General features: G+C 35.3%; 1 protein-coding gene across 3 annotated transcripts in view; it reads right to left on the bottom strand.

Moving 5' to 3' along the window:
* The window catches only part of LOC128988796 (cadherin-99C-like), a 111,889-nt gene that overhangs the window by 20,565 nt on the left and 69,868 nt on the right, over positions 1 to 21,456 (bottom strand). For 2 of the 3 annotated variants that reach the window (XM_054410446.1, XM_054410447.1), the window contains exons 7-12: positions 6,307 to 6,456; positions 5,118 to 5,336; positions 3,838 to 4,032; positions 2,889 to 3,026; positions 2,058 to 2,372; positions 664 to 816 (exon numbers count right to left, since the gene is read on the bottom strand). In XM_054410446.1, the coding sequence (XP_054266421.1) occupies positions 664 to 816; positions 2,058 to 2,372; positions 2,889 to 3,026; positions 3,838 to 4,032; positions 5,118 to 5,336; positions 6,307 to 6,456 (1,170 nt within the window). Of the gene's footprint in view, positions 1 to 663; positions 817 to 2,057; positions 2,373 to 2,888; positions 3,027 to 3,837; positions 4,033 to 5,117; positions 5,337 to 6,306; positions 6,457 to 7,826; positions 7,941 to 21,456 lie in introns of those variants that run through there. The other variant, XM_054410448.1, reaches the window with a different exon arrangement.

The raw sequence follows: 21,456 nt of genomic DNA, 5'->3' as shown, positions 1-21,456 counted from the left end.
TATGATTAGCAGTACAGAGCCTACTAACCATTTATTTTTAGCTATGGGTAAAATGGTTGATTAGTATAAAAACAACCATTAAAAACTCCTCTTTATTATTTGAGATTATATTTATAATACATATTTTTTTAATAGCTTATTAGCCTATTTATAATTCTCTCAGACAGCCTATTTTAAGTGATATACATAAAAATAATCTTATCCCCAGCTCTTTGGATGGGAAAAAAGTTATTTTTTGTCTTATTTAATGTAAATTGAACAAATTGAATCTCCGAAGACAGACGTGGATAATATTGAATACTTTTATTAACTAATAATCGTTTTCAATATTTTGATTAGACTGTGTTCTAAAAACATTGACTTCAGTTAACTCAAAATTGGTTCTGGTGGTTATCACTTAATTTCGAGGATTTGGACTGCTTTCCCTCTAACAATTGTAGGCCTTCTCAAAACATAACACTGTCGTAGACAGTAAAAAAAACAGCTTAATTACAGTTGGTGTCTCATTTTAGATAGGTATTAGAAGACATCAACTAGCAACAAAAAAAGAAAATATAAAAAGAGTAGTTGTAGAAAATATTGTTCAGCGATGGATATAAGGATTGTTGTTTTTACAAATGTTACCTTGAATACGGCCAAAGACACAACAGGTAAAGTACCTACCACAATATTTGCGACAGTAGAGTTGATAGGAGCTCCCTCACTGATGGTGACGTGATAGGTAGACTCTTGGAACACAGGACTGCGAGTGTTGGGTCCTGGGACTACAGTCACCTCTACAATGGTCTGACTTGACTTGCCTCCACTGTCCGTGGCCTGTTGGACACATGAGGACAATACTTACAAACTCAACTCACAAACACTCACACTTACTATCATACTGTTATCCATAATCTCATACAGAATTAGGTACAATCTGTGTCTAGTACTGTTGGGTTCATACAGATTTTTGCTAATGTTGATTTAAGCCAAATCTACCACTATAGACCTACTAAATATAGTGAAAATAGAGTGGGGGTCACAGTGTATTGTACAACAACCATTTGTTAGGACAAAATTTGAATTTTTATTTTCTAAAATTAATAGTTTGTCTCAAATTTGGGTGACAATAATGATGACCCCGCGATTGAGGGTATGTTCAAATGTTCACAATTTTCCCTGATTGCAGGGAAGATCCACATAGGAGGGAAGGGTCCTCCAATTTAAATTGACCTAGAGGCGCATGTACCCTAAATCCACCTCTGGTTGGTATACTGTAGTACTAAACTTATGTTTACCAATTTCACAAACGCTGTGTGTTTTTGGAACAAATCTATTTCATTTTAACAACTAACCTAAAAGGCTTAAACTTTAATGACAAACAAGCAATCTTTATTTACATTTTTTGACATGAAAAATAATAAAACTTTTTCTATTTGGATTAATAAAAAGCTGGTACTCCAATAAAAAACTTTAATAGGTCAGACAAGGATTTGGTCTTGATAAGTCAGAATGAGAGAGAGTCTTAAGTAATTGAAACAAACAAACATATTTAAGTGAGGCCAAATACAAAGTTAATTTACAACTTGAGGTTGTTTGGAAACAGTTTCTGAAAACTCTTTGTAAAACGTTGATACTGTTTCCTGTTTCCTGTTAATGGTTTCTGTAAATGATAATGTGTCAACTAAAGCTTACAATGGTGAATTCATGTCATTCAAAATATATTGACAAGCAATGTGCAATGAAATTTTGTATGGACTACATTTTGTGTATTGACAACTGGCAAAATGAAAATGTAAAGATGTAAAGAATTAATCATCTAGAAACTTTTTTTAATAATGCTGTCCATAGGAAGCATTGTAGGCCCTACAGTCTTATTTCCAAAACTAAATGTACTACTCAATTAGGAACAATCATGTTCGAAGGCTTGATAAAAAAGCTTAGAATTTCAAAAGTTTCTAAAGTCTAAAAATGTGAACTCAAAAAGAAAAACTTCAAAAACTAAATACGAAGTTTATCCAGCTTATGGTAAAAAAAACAACACAAACTTGAAATAACCAAACAAACTCAGCAAATACCTGTACAGTGATGCTATACTGTTCTCCGGCGTTCAGTTTGCCATTGACCTCTATGGCTCCAGTACTAGGGTCTATTTTGAACTTGTTCCTGCCGTTGTTGGACACGTGATAGATACTGTAGGATATCTCTGCGTTCTCTCCCACATCCTTATCAGTGGCCTCCACCTTGACTACTTGTCTGCGACCCTCCCCAGCTTGTATAGAGATGGGAGGAATCATCGGCATGTGGGGAGCGTTGTCGTTGATGTCGTTCAACTCTACAGTAAACGTCACTGGAGAACTGGCTGCTGTTCCATGTCGCTCTCGGGCAACAACCTAACATCACAAAAGGTTCTATAGCTACAATACCTTCTTTTTTATGGTTAAAGTGTTGACATCACAAAACAATACAGTAGAGCGTCAAAAATCCGAACCAATTGGGACCATAGGTAGTTTAGATTTGTTCAGATTTTCAAACATAACCTACATATGCCTAAGAGACACATAATTTGGCCTACAGACAATACGTTACAATACTGGTAAGTTAGTTAGTTTCTTGAAAAAATATTCAGAGTTTATACATTGGAAACGAACTTAACACCGACTGGCTCGGTGGCTGGCATATTCAATATCATTTCCCTGCCGGTTGCAGACTGTGTATTTGAAAAACATCTGTTGTTTCTGTACTAATTCAATATTTTAAACCCCTCAAGAGCGGTTTGAATTTTTGACGTTTCTAAATTTTGATATTCAGATTTTTGACGCTCTACTGCACTAAGAGTCTTGCACACATTATATAAATCCATTTAACTGTTACCAAACAGGTTAGAATAAATCAACTTAAGTGCTTACCTGAAATCTAAATTTCCCAGGATTTGGTGGATCTCTGTCTAAATTTTCTTGACCGACCACTAAATTGCCTTCTTCATCAATGTGGAAAAAGTTGGTGGTAACTTCATAATCATAGTCAGGTTTCGGATCATCTGCCCCCTGCAACATAGCCATAAACTGCATCATGTTTTTGGAACAAAGCAATTAGTGTGTACCGTACACAATTTGTAACATGGTTTTAACTACAGTATAATCTCAATTTTCAATCTTCCCTGTTGACAATCAGGTGTGATAAGGTCGCACACCTATTCCGTAAGTGGGTGCAAAGAAACAACCCCTCTTACGCCGCCCCAGTCATGTACCTAATCAGAAGATACTGTACATTTCTGTTGTTTTTTGCCTCCTGATCACAAATTTAAATTAATCTAGAGGTTAAAATACCTTTAATCCGTCAATGTGATCAAATGTCACCGATGAGCGGCGACCGGATGAGCGGACCGCGCGATGAAGGAACATAAATATCACTCCGAAGAGGTCGTCATAAAGTCTATAAATACGTCACGAGAAACAACACATAAATACATTATTTACAAACACACGTGTGGCCACAAATTAACTGCGCGGCGGACGGTATGCGTACATTAAGTTGCTAGTCCAGACTCACTGTACAAGTTAGTCTGTAATTATCTTTGTTTTTGTACGCTGCATACCTCTATGTTAACTTAAACTTCATCATGCCAATGGATATCTGTTTTCTATGATTGAATAAGATACTTAATATTTTTACAATGGTTTTTTAATTGTCTGACTTTTCCTGCTGGTTTAGGATGATCGGAACAGTAATATTGTCTTATTTCAATGTTCTTGCACTTTATTTCCTATAATTAAGTTATAGCCTAACTACCGACAATGTTTTACAAGCTATGAAAATAAAAATAACCTTATTTTTTTATAAAAGTTACTAGCTCACCAAGTCAGGATCGGAGACACTCAGTTGTATCGGGTTTCCTTCTTTGTCAATAATTCTGGTTCCAACAGGAGCATTTTCATCAACAAAACCATCCGTAGCAGAAGCTGCAATCACTGGAGGGTTCACATCGACTGGTCTGACCAGGATTATCAGTTTGGCTGTTGCAAATCTTCTACTTGCTGATTTTTCTTCTGCCTAAAAGAGGTTTAACAGAGATTTAGCAACAGTGTATAATTGAATTTGACGAGTGTGAGGTTAAGCTTATGTAAGAAATCGTCAGGAAAACTGAGCACAGGAAGAGATCTAATCTTACTCATATTGTTATTCCAAATCATGTACAGTAGACTCCCTCTTATCCGGACACCTTTTAACCGGACACCTTTTAACCGGACATCGGTTTAACCGGACTACTCTCAGTGGAAATGACATCTATTTAACTGGACAATTTTTATCAGCACATTTTTTAAACCGTACCAGATCGGCAGGAAGTGGGCGGTACTGAAACGACTGTCATCGTGGGAAAGATTTGAGACCAGTGATCACATGTCTAAATACAATGCTCTCCTAAATTTAAGTCGAATATCACAGTAAACAGTCTGTTTTAACGAGTTTTTGGGGACGTCGGTTTGACCAGAAAAACCGTTATTCAGACTGGCCTTGGTCCCGAGGAGTCCGGATAAGCCGAGTCTACTGTAGAGAAGATCCTAAAATAGCCTAGTGTATATTTACATTATCTCAATACAAAACGTATAAGGGTTAAAATACAAACCCTGGCATCCCCAACTCAATTGATAATGATAATACTGTTAGGTGACATAATAGATCTTGGGCTAACGTAAACTAATACTATTAGTTTACGTTAGCCCAAGATCTATTATGTCACCTAACAGTATTATCATTATCAATTTAGTTGGAGATTCCAGGGTTTGTATTTTAACCCTGAAAATATGAGAGTAAAATGGAATGAGATGCCTTGAGCTTTGTTACTAACAATATCATCTGTTTCATTAACCAGGACCATTCATTAACAGACGAATGATCAGGGACAGCTGGGTTCAGACTCGAACCATCAAAAAGCTACTGACATTGCTCAGGATTGATCCGGCAACCACTTGATTGTTAGGCAAGCACTTGATTGTTAGGCAAGCACTATAACCACTCAGCAACCCAACCAAAGTATGATCCTATCATTAAACTTAATCAAAAAAAGTATAACCGAGAACAGAAATTAATTGCTTCTTCATCAAGCAACAAAAGTTCCTTGGAGATTACTTCATTACCTTAACAATAATTTCAAATCTTTTGGTCACGGAGGTATCCACGGCTCTGATTTGCTGAACTGCTCCAGTTGAGGGATTGATCTCAAAATATTCTCGGAATGAGCCGGGAGTCCCGGACAGGAAGCTGTAGATAATCGGAGAGTTGTTGGTATCCATGTCCACGGCTTGGATCTTCTCAGGAGAGACAGACAGTATCCCTGCCCTAACTCCACTGGAGACCTAAATAAACAGAAAGTTAAGCTAGGTTTCCACATTTTTTTGGAGAGGTACAGTCAAAATTATTAGTTAAAATGGGTTGAATCAGTAGGCCTAGGTCAAATTAATTCAGTATGGTCATTTAATTGTTAAATTTGGAAGTTATTTAGTAAGGACATGTTTCTGGAATATTTTATAATGAGGCTTACTAAGTAATACATATGTATTGGATGTGATTGTTTCATTTGAAATTTTGTGAAAATGTCAGGTTGATATTTTCAATTTTAAGTTTAGAATAAGCAAAATGACTTTTTATGAGATTCTAGAAGACTCAGGTAAAAGTACTGCAGTCAGTACTATTTAAACTTTCTTTTATCAAAAGAAAGTACCACTTTAAGTGATGTTTTAACTTTATTTGTCAACGTCAGACGGTTATACTATATGACAAAATACGGTACCACAGAGAATTGGTATTCTCTGTGACGGTACATCTAAGCTCTTAAGCATATATACTAAGCATACAATACGTAACGACACAGAAAACATACTACTACTGTATAACCCAGAATGCCAACCGCATGGTAAAAAGCGTTAAGTGTTTTGAGAGAGCTTTGCCTGTCAATTCGTAGGCAGCGCCATCAGCGTTGCCATGCACTCAGCATAGCAACACTGGTGGCGCTGCCTATGAATAGACAGGCAAAGCTCTCTCAAAACACTTAATGCTTTTTACCATGCGGTTGGCATTTTGGGTTATAGTAGTATGTTTTCTGTGGTACCGAGCATAATAATATTAAATTGGAAGCTTCTAAAAGTGCTAAATACTAGCAAGATTCCTGTTTTAACATAGTGATCAAATGTATACCAGAAATCTACAGTAGGCCTACAACATTTTGATCTTGAACAGCTTTTTTACTCTGTTTGCCAATATTTCAAGTAGGCTGTTAACTTAACTGTTTAAGTTACAGATTGAGAAGTGGTGGTGAACAACACTTACAGTAGCATGGTACTCAGGGTTGACACAAGCCCCGTCCACTGACATGCATCCTCGATAAATGAAGGATGGGTCCTGATCATCGTCATCTCTAACATTCACTGTCAGAGTCGTTGTTGTCGAAAATCTTTCAGATTCGTTCCTTGCTCGGTCCTGAAAACAGAAATAAGTTAATGTTCTTCAATAGCCCAATACTTAGCCTAACTTATTTTATCGGCTATAAATTCCTCAGAATAAAATCATCCAAAGGATATAATAAGGTATGATTAACTTGTGATTAGGCATGATTTTAATGCAGAAACCAAACTTAAGTTACCTAAACTTAAGTTACCTAAAGTGTTTGTGACTATATGTGCATGTTTTTTACGCCTTTTGACGACCTTCGCAAGAAGAGAGAAAATGTTTTGACATCCTGATCGGCCTGATGAAGATCCCTATTGTGGATTGAAACCGGTTGCCGTGAGCAACATTGTGGATAACTTTTATGCAGGTATTTAAACCACTTTATTGAATGCAGAATATCAAGAAAGTTGAATATGGAAAAAAGACAGGATGAAGCCAACCTTTACCTTTACCAAAACCAAACCAACTTAGGTTATTTGACAGAACTTCATCGGCTAGGAAATTTGAAATAGCAGGCCTATTTTGGAACACGATATTGAAAAATATTTTATTTCGTTATTACAATATGTGTTTAACTTCCAAACTAATGCAGATATTGAAAGGCAACACAAACAGATAAAAATATAATTATGGAACGAAAATAAAATATTTGAAAATTGTGATGTACGAAAGAACAACAACAACAACAATAAAGCAGAAATCAAAAACCAAATAAGAAGAAATAAGTTAGTGGATGAAAATTGAGAACAGCTGTACCAAACCAATAGGCAGGCCGGCAGCCTGCTTGCTCGAGCTTAAGCTAAGTGTCGCTGATCGCATACCGGTACGTAATATTGTACACATAGTAATTAATCATACAACACCAACGATAAGGTTCACAATAGTGTTTTGAATCATATAATTAATTGTATCATCACGATAGGACTTGAAGTGTGTATTATAGCATATGTACCGTACCAACAACTGATATTTTATTCCAACAATCACCGGAGATTTTGTTCACTATTCTTAATTATTCAACCTAATGGATTGCGACATGAGCTGCCGTTTTGTTGGAATTGGAAATGAATTAAAAATACGAAAACTGGTAAATTGAAACTACTATTTTCTACTGTTATTACTTGGAATGTTGGCTCGTGTACTGGAAAATAGCCTTTACCAAAAGGGATTACTTTGTCTATGATACCAATCACTCTTGTGCAGGTTTTTAAGCAAACTCCCCAGGGTTTACTTGTTTTCGTAAGATGGCAAAATTTAGTTTTTTGGCGGCTTTTTATATGCAATTCAATATTTCCTTGTTTTTAATTTCTTACATACTTAAAAGAGCTCCTTATGTAAAATACAAATCATAACTTAAACATTACAAATTGTTTTTCTGCTAATCAATATATATACTCTACCTGGGCATGACATCGGTCCAACGCAAATACAAAGCCAATAAATATTGTAGTTTGAAATGTTAGTTGCATTTCACAGCATCAGATTGACACACGTTTGATGCAAAGGATTCCTTTGTTATGACATCAACAACTGCTTAAACATCCAGCAAAACGTTACGTCACCACAATCTTACATTGTCCACTGTTTGCTAAAATCCATGTTTTTATGTCACAGTTTACAGTTTTGTTGATGTATGTATATAGCTTTTTGCTGTGGTGGTATTACTCAAAATTGCCTTGAAATATAGCATTTTACTGAATTGGTCAGAAAAAATACTGAGCATATTACAGTACTACCCTAATTACACTACCCTAAATTACGTTGTGCTCTAACGCGTTTCGTTGTTCTTGTTGTAGATTGTATGTAAGCTACTGTGCTAGAGATTGTGACAAATCATTTCCATCATTTCCAGGACATTGGGATTTCAGTGTTAAGGGCTATGATAAATTTGGAATTCAGAATTCTCCTTACGAATAATTAAACTATTTGTTAATGTAATGTTCTGGCGATAAATATTTTACTTTAAATTTATTTTTTAATTTTTAATTTAAGAGCTGAAAGCCCTTGAAAATTCTATACGTTTTTAAAATCTTGCTCATGTTTCATGGAATAGTTATATCCTTACAGTATTTGTATTACACGATGCGTTACATTTTCTCAGCCTCATATGTGTGTTTACAGCAGCTTTTATTCACGACATGGTACAATAAATGTTTTTTATGAGGTTATTTGTTCCGGTGGCGAGACTAGTGTAGGTTTCCCTCCCGCTGCGACATTCAGTGGTCGGTGGCAGCGTTTCCACCTGATACTCGAATGACTTTGGCGCCTACTGGGATGAAAACAGCTGGCCAACTGCATAGAGTAATAAATATACCTTATCGCTTGGCTAGATCATACATGAGTGTGTGTGTTCATTTGTCTACTCATATAAAAGCTCATATAACCTGTTTGTTTACAATTAGTTTGATTTATTCGCTACTGACTTCAGTATGGTGCTTAACATCACACTTATTAGTTTTCCTCCAGTTACCTGACAAAGCACTCTTCCTTGCATTCTTGCACTGATTATACACAAGCACGCAAAGTCATTGTAGCTAACTGCTGCATTTACTTATTATTGCTGCACTCATTTTAATTTGCAACACTCATTTTATTTTTTTCCAAATATAATGTGTAACGCGAGCGAAAAAGTGCCTTTGCTGAACTTTACTGCCTAAAATGAACTTTATTGCCTATAACATATTATTAATTAGGTAATAACACTTTTCATAGAAAAATACACTTATGGGTGGTCTATTTTAATCATGAAATTGTTTGTAAAAGATAAGGGGAGGTGCATACACATTACACATTTTACTGCATATGGAGTACAAATTGTCTCTAAAGGATGTGTGTCAGGGTGGGTTTCACTGTCAAAGTCCTCATCGTGGGAACCAGAAAGTCTTCAAGATATACATTTATAAACGAGTGAAATTGAACCGAACATGAAGTGCAAATTAGAGAAACTCAGATAGCGAAGGACCGGTCGACACGTCGAAGGTCGAAACTCGTAACGTTAGAACATCGGAGCGTAGAAACTGCGTTACCGCTTATCCCTCTTCACAGATCCACGGCTATTACGGTAAAACGTAGATTTGTTCCCATCGACTAAGAGCACCCTTCTCCGTTTTTATCCTGCAATTACTCAGGCTAATTCGTTTCCTTCTTCGACAGGAAGGCGAGAAGAGTTTTTCAAACAGTGCCTCTGTGTTATTTCTCCGATCTCCGAACCGCAATAGCCCAACCGCTCAAAGCCGGTCTATTTTTGGCATTCCTGTACGTATGGAGGAGAGGCCGAGCTGTAATTTAGAACACGTGACTGCTGCATTAGCGGTTATCGTCGAAATTGAAATTAGATCTCATGGTTCTGTTCTGCACTAGGTGCATTGATCGCAACAATCACAATAGTACAGGTTTATGCAACATACACCGACTTCTCCAGTCTGTGTAATAGCTCATTTATACGTTATCAACCCACCTCTCTTTGTTATAAAGTCATGTAATTGGAGGTTGAAAATGTCAGAGCTCTTTATCCACTCGCCCTGTTATTGTTGGGCCGCTGCCCTTTCTCTTTTGTTCATCGGTCCATTTACTGTACAACGTCTTTTATCATGGGAAGACACACGCTGCGATAGTCAATTTATCCTTGACAATCGGTTATTCAAACAAAGAATTTTACATGTGTTTTAACTACCCGATACCTTGGCATCTTCAAACATAACATACCAGACAGGGGAACTCTCTCGCAAACTTGAATTTGTTGCTAAAACATCTCCTTACATTAACAACGCCTTTGAGTTTGACAATCTTGAATTTACATTTTACAGACGATCCTCAAGTTATCAAAACTATCCTTATAGTTTGAAGTCATTTCACTTTTGCAGTCACATACTCTGTGACTTATTAACGTATCGGAATTTGTAGAAAACTATGTAACCCACAATCCCAGGATTGTTAACGAGACTATGACAAAATTCACCGGCCACAGAGGCCTGTAGCAATGTAGCAACGTAGCAATGGCCTGACATGAGGACCCTCGTGTTCGCGATCTATCACAGACAGGGGCCACCGTAGCAAGGCCAGACCATGAGAAGTGGGCCAACCAAGCCTTGGAGCTCTATCTGATAGAACATGTCTCTGCACTACACTAAGAATAGAAATTAATTGGATCTGTTTAGTCAGTGTCATGCTCCTTGATTCGAAACGTAAATTTGAATTCACGTTGCGTAAGCTTTTGAATTTAACTTTCATATGGGTGGATATCGAGATAGGTGGATGTTGAGGTCTTTTATAAATTGGCTTGATCTGTTAGTTATCATACCAAAGAGAGCTAATCATTTAAATAAAATAGGGTGGAGAAAAAACATGATAAAAATGTCTTTACTGATTGTTGGTCCAAATTTACGAAGTTACCACTGTTTTAGAATCTCGTAAATAGTCAAATGGCATATTTTGATTGGAAAAAATAACAGTTTTTATCTAGGAAGCCTGCCTGCATTTTTAAAGAACGAAACTATACAATATAAAATATACGTTTCAACATGTGTAAAATGCCTATTTTGACTTTCTCGGCATTGGTATTCATTAGGAGCGATGTTTTCTCGAATTACCCAATCACTATTGCTATGACGTACCTGTATTATGTCTCCACCAAAGAGCATAGGGTTTAGCACTCGCATGAAAATTTAAGTTCAGTAAAATGTTATCGCAATTACCGGAGACAAAGATAAAGATGGTTGAGCTTCACTATGAGTCACTCTTGTTGCCTAACTGACAATGGGAACCATGCACCCTTTACAGTATGAATAGCATGTTTGATGCTTGATGTTTTACGGGGTCTTGAGCAGGGGCGTCGCCTTGGGGGGGGTAGGGGGGGGAGCCTCCCCCCCCTAGAATCTGGGAAAGAGAAAAGTTGGGAATTTCCTTGCCATGAGTTGGGACAGTTGGGAAGTCGGATACAAGAAAAATATATTTTTAAACTAAACAAAATTTAAATATTTGCAAAAATCCATCAAAGGGAAAAATTTCTTTGACTTGGACAAATAAACTTGACGCTTCTTTGATTTAATTTAACTTTGATTAAACAAGGCTAAACCATGGCTAAACACGCCTTATTTTAAGAAATCAATAATCAATTAGCGGTAAAGCTTGTTGGAATTTCGTTTACGAGAAATTTTGTTCCTTATTGGACGCATGTTGGGTACCTTGATCCTGTCCTGTGTTGATTATTCTGAATGATTCGTCTGCAAGTTTGAATTTTGAAAGTGCAAGCAATGTAGCTCTTCTGTTCAATTATGTTGTTTGTTAGTGTTTACAAGAAATTCAAAAATATTTTTCACGTCAGTCACATGAAATATATTTTATACCTTTTTTGTGGTATTTGGAGCAGGCTAACTGACCGGAGTACTTGCTAATAAGCAGATTAAAATAACATTAAACATAGGTTTTGTGTATCGGTATTACCTTTAAAACTCTTATTTTTTAATAAACTAAATGGAATATTTATTCTCTGAATATATTTTAAAAATCTACACAAGTTATTTATCACTCCTAATTAAGGATTTACAAAAATGAATCAACTAATCACTCTGAAACAGATCTACGTGGACAAAACATAACCTAAAATTTGATGTTTGACTTTCACTCTAAGTTTGATTTTTGTCTAAGTTCTAGTTTGATGAAGATGAAGGTTAACATTTTTATTGTATGTATAAGTTTATTATCAACCAAGTTGAACGTTTTTATTTTATACGAGTCTTACTTTAGGTTTATTCCTTTCTAGGCTAGAGTAATATTATTCACAACACTGATATTAATATTTCATCATTACAAACTTGTTTAGGCCTACCCTAGCTGTAAGTTTTATGAAAGTTAAAATGTTGATCTTAACTTCTAAAAGTATTTTAATTTCATTATTTTGTAATAAAATATATTTTCTATACCCACTAATTTGTACTCTGAGGCTTATTTTATATCACTAAAATTTTACACTGCTACGTCTGCTACCACAATGGTTTTTAAAGTTTTTTGGATTCGAAACATTACTTGTTCAAGCTTTTTGAAGTCATAAAATTTCATTATGAATTGGTAGAAGTTTTAGAAATTGAGTAATTTTGTATAGGATGTAAAACTAGCTATGTTTTGTTAATGCGAGTTTATAAATACTGAATTGAATGTTACTGCAGTGTAGTACAATAATTTGTAGATTTTTAAAAATAGTACCGGTACAGAAATTGATTTCTAAAAAAAAATAGTTGGGAAATCTATGTTAGGCAGTTGGGAAATTTGAGGCTTCTCCCCCCCCTGGAATTTAACCAAGCAACGCCACTGGTCTTGAGCACCTACCTGATATGCCGTATCGGATTTCGCATCTAAAATTCCTTATTTTATACCCATTTCCATAACAGTTTCGTCTGTTAATGCACCATTAAATGTCTGTAATGTCAAGTCACAGTTTAAATCTCCATTACTGACATCAACATTCGCTTATCGCCTCGGTTCTACGTTGCAGACGACCGACGACTGTACTGTACCAGAGGAAGTGCGCGGTTCGAGGTCAAACAGTGCGACAAAGTGCACGTAATGTAAATCACAGGAACCGCTACTGAGCACGAAAATTGCTCTTTGTTGTTTTGGCCAATTATACCTCATTTAGATTGGCTGCTGAAAGATCGTTCCACCTTTTTAGGTGTGTTATTGGTCAGAACAGAGTTATGGCTTTTACAGTTGGCGCCTCAAATGTCGCAGAGTTTTTAAAGTCGTATACTTTTTACTTAAGAAATACTATTCTCGGTCAAGTATTAAAAAAAAAAAACTTGACAGTAGGGTGTTGATTGTACAAGTTGCAAGTTTGTAAAAGCACCAAGCTGTCTTAGTCTTATCACAACATTGTCTTTCCTGAGAAGTTACGCAGTGACAAGTGAACGCCAGAACCTTGACACAAATGTAGGTTTTAACAGGAGAGTGTTACCTTAGCTACCTTAGTATTTTGTGTTGGCTGAGTTAAACATTGGAAACCTCTGCCTCTTTCAGTAAATGGTAAAGGCGAGTTTTATCCTGAATATTTCTAACCCGGGTCAGTAAAAAAGCTAACAAAAATGTTTATTTTGACATCGGTTGTGTCGTATCAAGTCCAAATCTATAGTAAACAGTGCTTTATACAAGTTAACTAAAATATAAGGCTCGTAAAGGGCTATAGTTTACTAAATGACTCATTTTCTGATTTCAACCCTTTCATGTTGGAATATGATCTTCCAGGTATAACATTAAGAGTCTTCCTTAGTGGAAGCCATGTTGGATTTCTTCCCCATAAGAACAATGTTAAACATTACATCATTTGTGGACACGTAACGGCGTTATTTGTTAAGATATAGCTTTGAAATTTATAATTTGTATTTTTAACATAATAGACTCGTGACTGAGGTTTTTGAATTTCGAAAATCCATTTTCATTTCCTTTCAATAATTAGCTTAATTTTAAGCTAATTAATAATCAATTATTAATTATAAAAATTAAAAATTGAGAAATAAAAAACGTCAATCTCTAGAGGACCGCAATTCCTTAAATTTAACTCCTTATCCATAATTATATGACAATTTGCTGATGAGATATTTGGACCCAAAGTTAACATTGTTCTTATGGGGAAGAAATCCAACATGGCTTCCACTAAGGAAGACTCTTAATGATCCTGAACAAGTCACTCTTGAATTTCCTGAATCTGAATCTCATCTGGAGAAATTATGGCTTAACTCTGGGAATCAGGACAGAGAATTAGAGAAATACGAACTAAACCACTTACTTTTTTCATCCTTTAATTAGTATATTCCCCCCTAAAATAGGACACGTTTCAGTAAAAAGACACGATACTAAAGCTACAAATTAATCCTCTGACTGTAATGACAATAGAATGACTATGTATAACAATTGGTCGTACTTCAGGCAAAAGGTATGTGGTGTTAGGGTCTAACGTGTCCACGAATTTATTTATTTTATTGATTATATACAACAAAACTATTGTTGACTGTGGTTTTTTTTATTTATTTTGCAATTCAATTCATACCGAGGCTAATCCTTATTAGTATTAGTGATCAATTCTGTATTATATACTTGCTAGTTCTCATATTTCTCATCATTCCGGCATGGTCCCCCAGACACACGACTATACGAGTTCAATGACTAGACTAGACAGACTAAATAATTAGTTGACTGGTATTGTTTGTCAGGAGTCTCAACATGAGTTACGGTCTAGGCATAATGAGTCTGCAGCAAAGGCATTGTTCTAATTTTATCCACTACTAGTAGGATTGGACCAAGGGACTGCAAAATTCGTAGGTGTACAAACGGGGCAAGAAATTTTGTTTTAAGTTCATCCAAGCCTCCCTGTGTGAAATTTAAATAATCATGCGAAAGGTCATTTCATTGACATACAAACGTAGAAATTGTAAAGATCCTTATACTGTCATTGGTTTTTTTTCTAACGATTAAATTCGAGGTAGATTCAATTTATACGGAGGAAAGTAAAATATCAAGTAATTTGCTAATTTATTCAGACTTTCCTTGAATGTGCTCAACAATTAATAAATTATACCACGTTATAAACGTCCATACAAACTATCAACCTCAAGACATATGTGCGTTGTGCAATCTGTGTTACGTCGCTATTCCACCTACAGTAGTTAAATTTTTGAAAAATGCATAAAAGGCTAAACGCTCAATAAGTATGATAAACCTGTTTATGATTCTATCTTCAACCACACTTCAACGCACTTCCCTAATGTAAAACATTTCCTCCTCCAAAAGCTTAGCCTAATCTCGTCGTTATAGAGGCAGCTATAAACTATATGTCATCCTAAACAAGGAATGTCTCTGGCATGTTTGATTATCAAGGAACAATAGCATTTACATCACAAATAACTTAATTTAATGATTATTCCTACGCGATTAAACAAGTTAGTCTCTTTTACATCTTGAAGTACCTAGCACCTGTAAAATATCGTGTGCATATAAAATGATTTGTCGACGTTTTAAACTACCTAAAAACTGACAACGTGTCAGCGAAACACAAGATTCACGGACCTGTAGAGGTGAAAAACAATCCACTGTCATTATTCATAAGAAAACCTGCTTACTTTACAGACATGTTTCATGCATAACTTAAAATTCACATTAAATATGTAAATTTAAAACTGGACATGGAAAACCAAAGACAAGTGCAAGATATTCACCGTAACTGAGAAAATAATCCGTATATGTGTTTATTCACTTGCTAAATTTATAACAAAAGTATTTAGTATTTAGGCTCTGCAACTTTTGTCAATTGGTAAAATAAAAGACAATTTAAAACTTTACCTTTACTTAAATCATAAACTGAGAATTTGCTTTTTTTTAAGTGGCGAAAAATAGTTTTTATAGATTTTTGTCAAACGGTTTTTTTTTAATCCTAAACATATAACGGCTTATTGCTTAATTAGCCTACAATGTTTCCTAATCGCATCATAAAATAATTTAGTTATAAAGAAACTGTGTATTACGTTGTATTAATAGTCAAAGGTATTACCATTGACTAATTCTTTAATTACCTAATCTTGTAATTACGTTTCATTTTATAAAAAGTGTATGACCAAAATAAACACAAAATCCCACTTTCCCCGGCTAAAAACGCGACTAGAAATCACGAATAAACTTATCATCTATCTATCTATCTATATATTAATAGGCAAGCATGTTTCTTTAAAACCTTTTTTCTCAGCTCGTGTTCATCGTAGGGAAAATCTACGCATACTGTTAGAAAGCTATTTTCCTGTAGGTGTGCAGAATCCCTTTATAAATTAAAATAGGCTCAAAGATAAGCACAAAAAATGAATTTGAAATTAACAAAAAATTAACATGGGGTTTATGGGTTGCTATGCTGGTGACGAAATAACAACAAAATATAAACAGAAAATCAAAACAAATTCCAATCACATGTTTTATTTACAGTGTGGGGTGAAAAATAGAGAAGTCTGTACAGTGCAAATCGATTTTTTAGCTAGAAGTGGTTAAGCTGTGGTGGAATATCTTTGAAGATGAACCTTTTTAATGTGAGGTTAAATCAAAACAAACAAACTGGCATAATATATTCTTGGAATTTGATGAATCACTTTGTCATTAGCTAATCATTAGAGAATATTTACTGTGAAATAGAGACATGATTCCTAATTCCAAATCAACTAATGAACAAATTGTTATTTAAACTTCCACCGTGATGGTTGCTTTGAAAATAATTAATTTACATGAGCAGATATTAAAATATTGAATCTTCTTGCAAAATTAATGTTGATCGTTATATTAATAGAATAATGTAGTTGCTTTGACTGGGATACACATAATAAACTGTTTGGGCATAATGATGATTTACGATTCGGAAAACGTCGTACGATAGGCCAAGGAAGCAAGATTCAAGTTTGGTTTATAAAATGCAGTAGCCTAAATACTGAATGTTTTCTAATAAATCAGACAATGACACATACTAAATTAATTCATTTGATCTTAAATGAAATTTCTTTCGTAAGTAATACAACATTGTCCCTGATTGACGACATGCCAGTTTGTTTTTATTGATTTGACCTCAAAAATTGACATGTGAACGTTGAACAAATTATCGCACCTTCGATGTATATAACAAAGATATAACCTAACACCATCGATATTAGGTTGTATACACCGATGGATCGCACTCACTACAGCCTACAGCCAAAAAGGTTCATCTGCAATGCAAAGATATTACACCATACCTCAACCACTTCTAGCTAAAAAATCCAACTGTCATATTTTTATGGTCGAGTTTCGACCACTGGACGACCTCTAGTACTTATTTAATACGCAAGCAGGTTTTTTGTGACAATTACTCCTCCGAAACTACTGAACCGATTGACATGTTTTTGGTGTCATTGGAAAGAGGGTAACGTGAAGTTGTGCAGGAAACTTTCATTTTAGGGAAATAATGAGAGATTGAGGCCCTGGAGCCCTTTAAAGTTTCGTATTTCTCCATAAGGATAACATGGGAGATAATTTTTATTTACAGAAACATATGTTTGTTTCTTGAAAATAGTCAAAGTCTACTACATAATAATTTCTGTGTATTATGACTCTTAATGTATATCTACTACATTTCAATCGAGGATTGTGTGCCTTAAAGTTTACCCATAATGGATCTTACTACTTTATTTTAATGCTGGGAATAGTAAAATTTAGTGGAGGATAAGTTACCATGATTTAGAAAACTTTACTATAATAATTTGTGTATTTAAATCACAAATCTTTGACATTATTAATTCATTTGAAACTAAACAGCTGATCGACAAATCAAACAAATCATCTACTTCATGTGAATAATGTTATTACACAAACATAGTTTTTTTTTAACCAATATCTTGAATCTTTTTCATTTGTGGGTGTATTTTGAGTTTGCAGTTATGAAAGCACCAAGCCAAGTATTTTATCTAATTTTCTTTACAAACTAACAGTATTAATGAATTACTACATGAACTTGACAAGTCAGGTAATTAATTGTCAGTATACGAAGGGGAAGAATAGTGGGTCCTTGAAAACAGACGAAGGCGGAGACACCCATCTAGAAAATCCAACTGAGTGTTTAAATATAGAGGTCAGTGGATTGCCAAGACACAGATTAGACTAATAAAAGGGGGCAGTGGTTTTATTGATGAGGAATATCGATACATCAAAAAGGGCCTCAATAATGGCACAAGGCTTCATGTGATCAGAATGGTTAACAACGTAATAGAATGTAAAGTCTTAACTGGAACAAGTGAGTTGGGACATATTTTGATTTCGATGATAAAAATTAACCGTCTGAAACAAACTTACCTTTTAAAATGGAAAGATGCTAATTTCTGTTACCTTTGGCATTTGCAGCGCTATATTATGTGTTGTTTTACTTTTTTGATTTGTTACTTAAGTAAGGCTACATCTTTTAATCGGATATGCATTTTCGTTACGGAAATCTCTGACCAGGGTAATCTTCCTGAATGTAACTTTAAGGCTAAAATCGTAGTATTCATGGAAGTGCTTTTGTGATAAAAATATAGTTTTTTAGTGTTTATCTTTAAAAGTGTGTTTTCTTCAAGCAGCATTTTTATGACCCTCAAAATATGCTACATAGGCCTATTTGTTTGATATGATCAAATGTTTTGTTAAATGTGTTTTAAAAATCTTTAAAAAATTACTACCCTACAACCTTGCTCGCTGCCTATAACATACTTGAACTTGAACACTTATTAATGCTAAATATAACACACAGCTAGAACATGGCTGGACTGCTTCCCTTCCAAGGCTTCATTATTACTGTATTTAATTTTTGACGTCGAGTCAATATATAGGCCTAATACGATGAATTTGTTTTCTAAATTCATATTTGTTATTTTGCGGGGCATTGAGCCGCACAGGTTCACTAGTTCATTTAAAATTTACACAGCAGGAAAATGTAAAATCTGTGACAACAATAATGACGATAAAAGTGAATATGTGTAACATGTACCACACACAATAGTTAAATATAGTGGGAAATTACTCAAGATTTTGGTTTTTCACAATCAAAACAGGGAACAACGGAAATAACACGAACACTTCACAAACTGCATTCCATCACTTAACTGACAACTGCACTGCACTTAGAAATGTACACGAGCGAGCACTTATTCTACTGACTAACATTAAACATGGCAACATGGCGTCCTTGCCCAGCTGATAAGGTATACGGGCACCTCTACAACACTACCACGACACTACTGTAGGTATTGTTGTAGGACTTTCCACGGTAAGTATTGCAGAACCACTCGTCCGGAACATGGAAGCTGGAGATTACATTATTACTTGGTAGGTACTGTAGAGTAAATTGTGTCAACTATATAGTGTCAATTTATTCAGTAGTATGCATGTTTTTGAAGGAAATAGACCCAAGTGGTATACGGTAGTCGTAACCCACTCCAGGTTGTGTAAGGCTGTTAGAAATTAGGGACAATAATGTCTTATACAATAAAAACTGTTTGCATAATGAGTGAATTTGTCTTCTAAGATGTTCATTTTGAAACTAATACAAGTTGTGTCTTCAATGATTTGACTTTGGTAGTGGATTGGACACAAATACACATAACAAACAGTGATGACTGGTGCTCTTTTTAGGTATGTTTTAATTATTGAGATTTGTTGTGAAATTTGCCAAATATAACCCCACAACAACAAATAAATGTTTCAAAAGAAGTATTGTATCTTAGTAAAATTATTCTTGAAACGTTCCCTTTGGTTACATGACATGTCTTATTTTATTAAAGTTTAAAATGGTCGACGTTTCATAAACTTATGACACAGTTTTGTCGTAAACAATTGTTCAACAAACAACCTTGAAAGTTACTGCCAATTAGGCTCGTTATCATAACAAACCGACTGGTGACTGATCACTGCCAACATGATAATATGAAGGCCTCTCGTGTATTTTATGCTTACTTTCTAATTGCGAACAAATAGTAACAATTTAAGGCTCTCTTGGATTTCGGTCCTGCTAATGCCAATATGATGAGTCCCGTTCAAGAGGAATTCTGTTTTAATCGCATCTAACTATAGTAATTTTACTACGCTGACAAACGAGGACGTACTTGACCTTAGGTTTGATGAACTGTTTGAAAAAATAGATAATTCAGAGTGATGAGTGATCATTACACCCACAACACCTATCAATACCGTTAATTCACTAGACTTTACATAAAAAATGAACGTTAATATGCGTGGTATACTAATATGGAGGACATTGTTTGACCCAGTGTGTGGCAAAACCGTGAGTATCAAAAGGCTCATCTTTAAGCAGTTGCATCACGTGACCTTTCATATATTGGCACCAAGGCGCGCAAACACGTTCGAACTGTCACGCTTGACGAACAGCTGTTTGCTGCAAGTGATAGTAAAATCAGCTGGCATTTCATCGTCAAATCAGCTGGCATTTCACTATAAATCAGCTGACATTCTCGCGTATGCTTGGTTGCGTCCATGGGAAGATGAATACAATGGCCTCTTCCGGGCCTCACAGACGTGAAATACGTGTTGAGTAGGCTGTTTGTGGCAACGCAGGCCTAGACACAGGTGTCCCGTAGTCGAGTGTTTTGTGTCTGCTTTGATGGTATTTTTCTGGTATTATTTGGTGTTTAAAATACCAATGAAAAAAATTGAAATAAACTCCTTAATTGTCATTGGCTGTATTGGCTATTAATTAACAGCTGTGTCTAAGGAACATGTCAGCCTTAGTCACTAACAAGACTACAAGATCGTGCCACTCATCCTACCCTTATCTCCATTCATACATGGCGAAAATACCTACATTCATATGGTCACCATTTCAAAGTAAAGTATTAAAAGTATTAAAGTATTAAAAGAAGACATAAGGTGTTGAAGTAAAATTGTGCTACTGAATCATTCCAGTGTTTACAACATGTTAGGATTATAACACATTTAAAAATGCACCGATGAGAGTAGCAAGCACTTATTCTTCAAAATAAGTATTACGTAATCGAAAAAAACTATGTTGATAAAATGTCTTTAATAACAAACATAGGTTATTTTTGTTGGTGTACTTTACAGGCAGACTTGCACAAGAGCATTTAGCCATACTGTTTGTGCCTTATTTCCACAATAAGAACAATGGGTATTCCTATATGAACACGTAAAAAAAGAAGGAAAGAAATTTTCTTCAGACAGCTTGTTTCTTAATCTGATACTGCGACCAGAAAATTGATAATCATCTGAGCAAACCTCGTACAACCGTACGAAACACTTGTGGGACATGCTCAGGTAAACTGATCTATAAAACATGTGCCGTGTTAATAATTTATAAGTAGACGCGTATACGAGCGCCGGCGGTATGTGACATGCGGTGAGCTGTTAGCGGTAACGGACGAGGGCGCAGTGAACCGCGGCAAAACACGAGGAAACAGCTGTGATTGAGAGGGAAACTCATCTGTGGACGGAAGTTGTAACTGGTCGGATTCCTTGTGCGCGTGCGCCGTG

The sequence above is a fragment of the Macrosteles quadrilineatus genome, unplaced genomic scaffold (assembly GCF_028750875.1).
Source record: "Macrosteles quadrilineatus isolate MER2022 unplaced genomic scaffold, UCM_ALF_1.0 Scaffold_3__2_contigs__length_128488019, whole genome shotgun sequence".
Classification (NCBI taxonomy): Eukaryota; Metazoa; Arthropoda; class Insecta; order Hemiptera; family Cicadellidae; genus Macrosteles; species Macrosteles quadrilineatus.
This window is presented reverse-complemented; position numbering and strand designations above follow the sequence as displayed.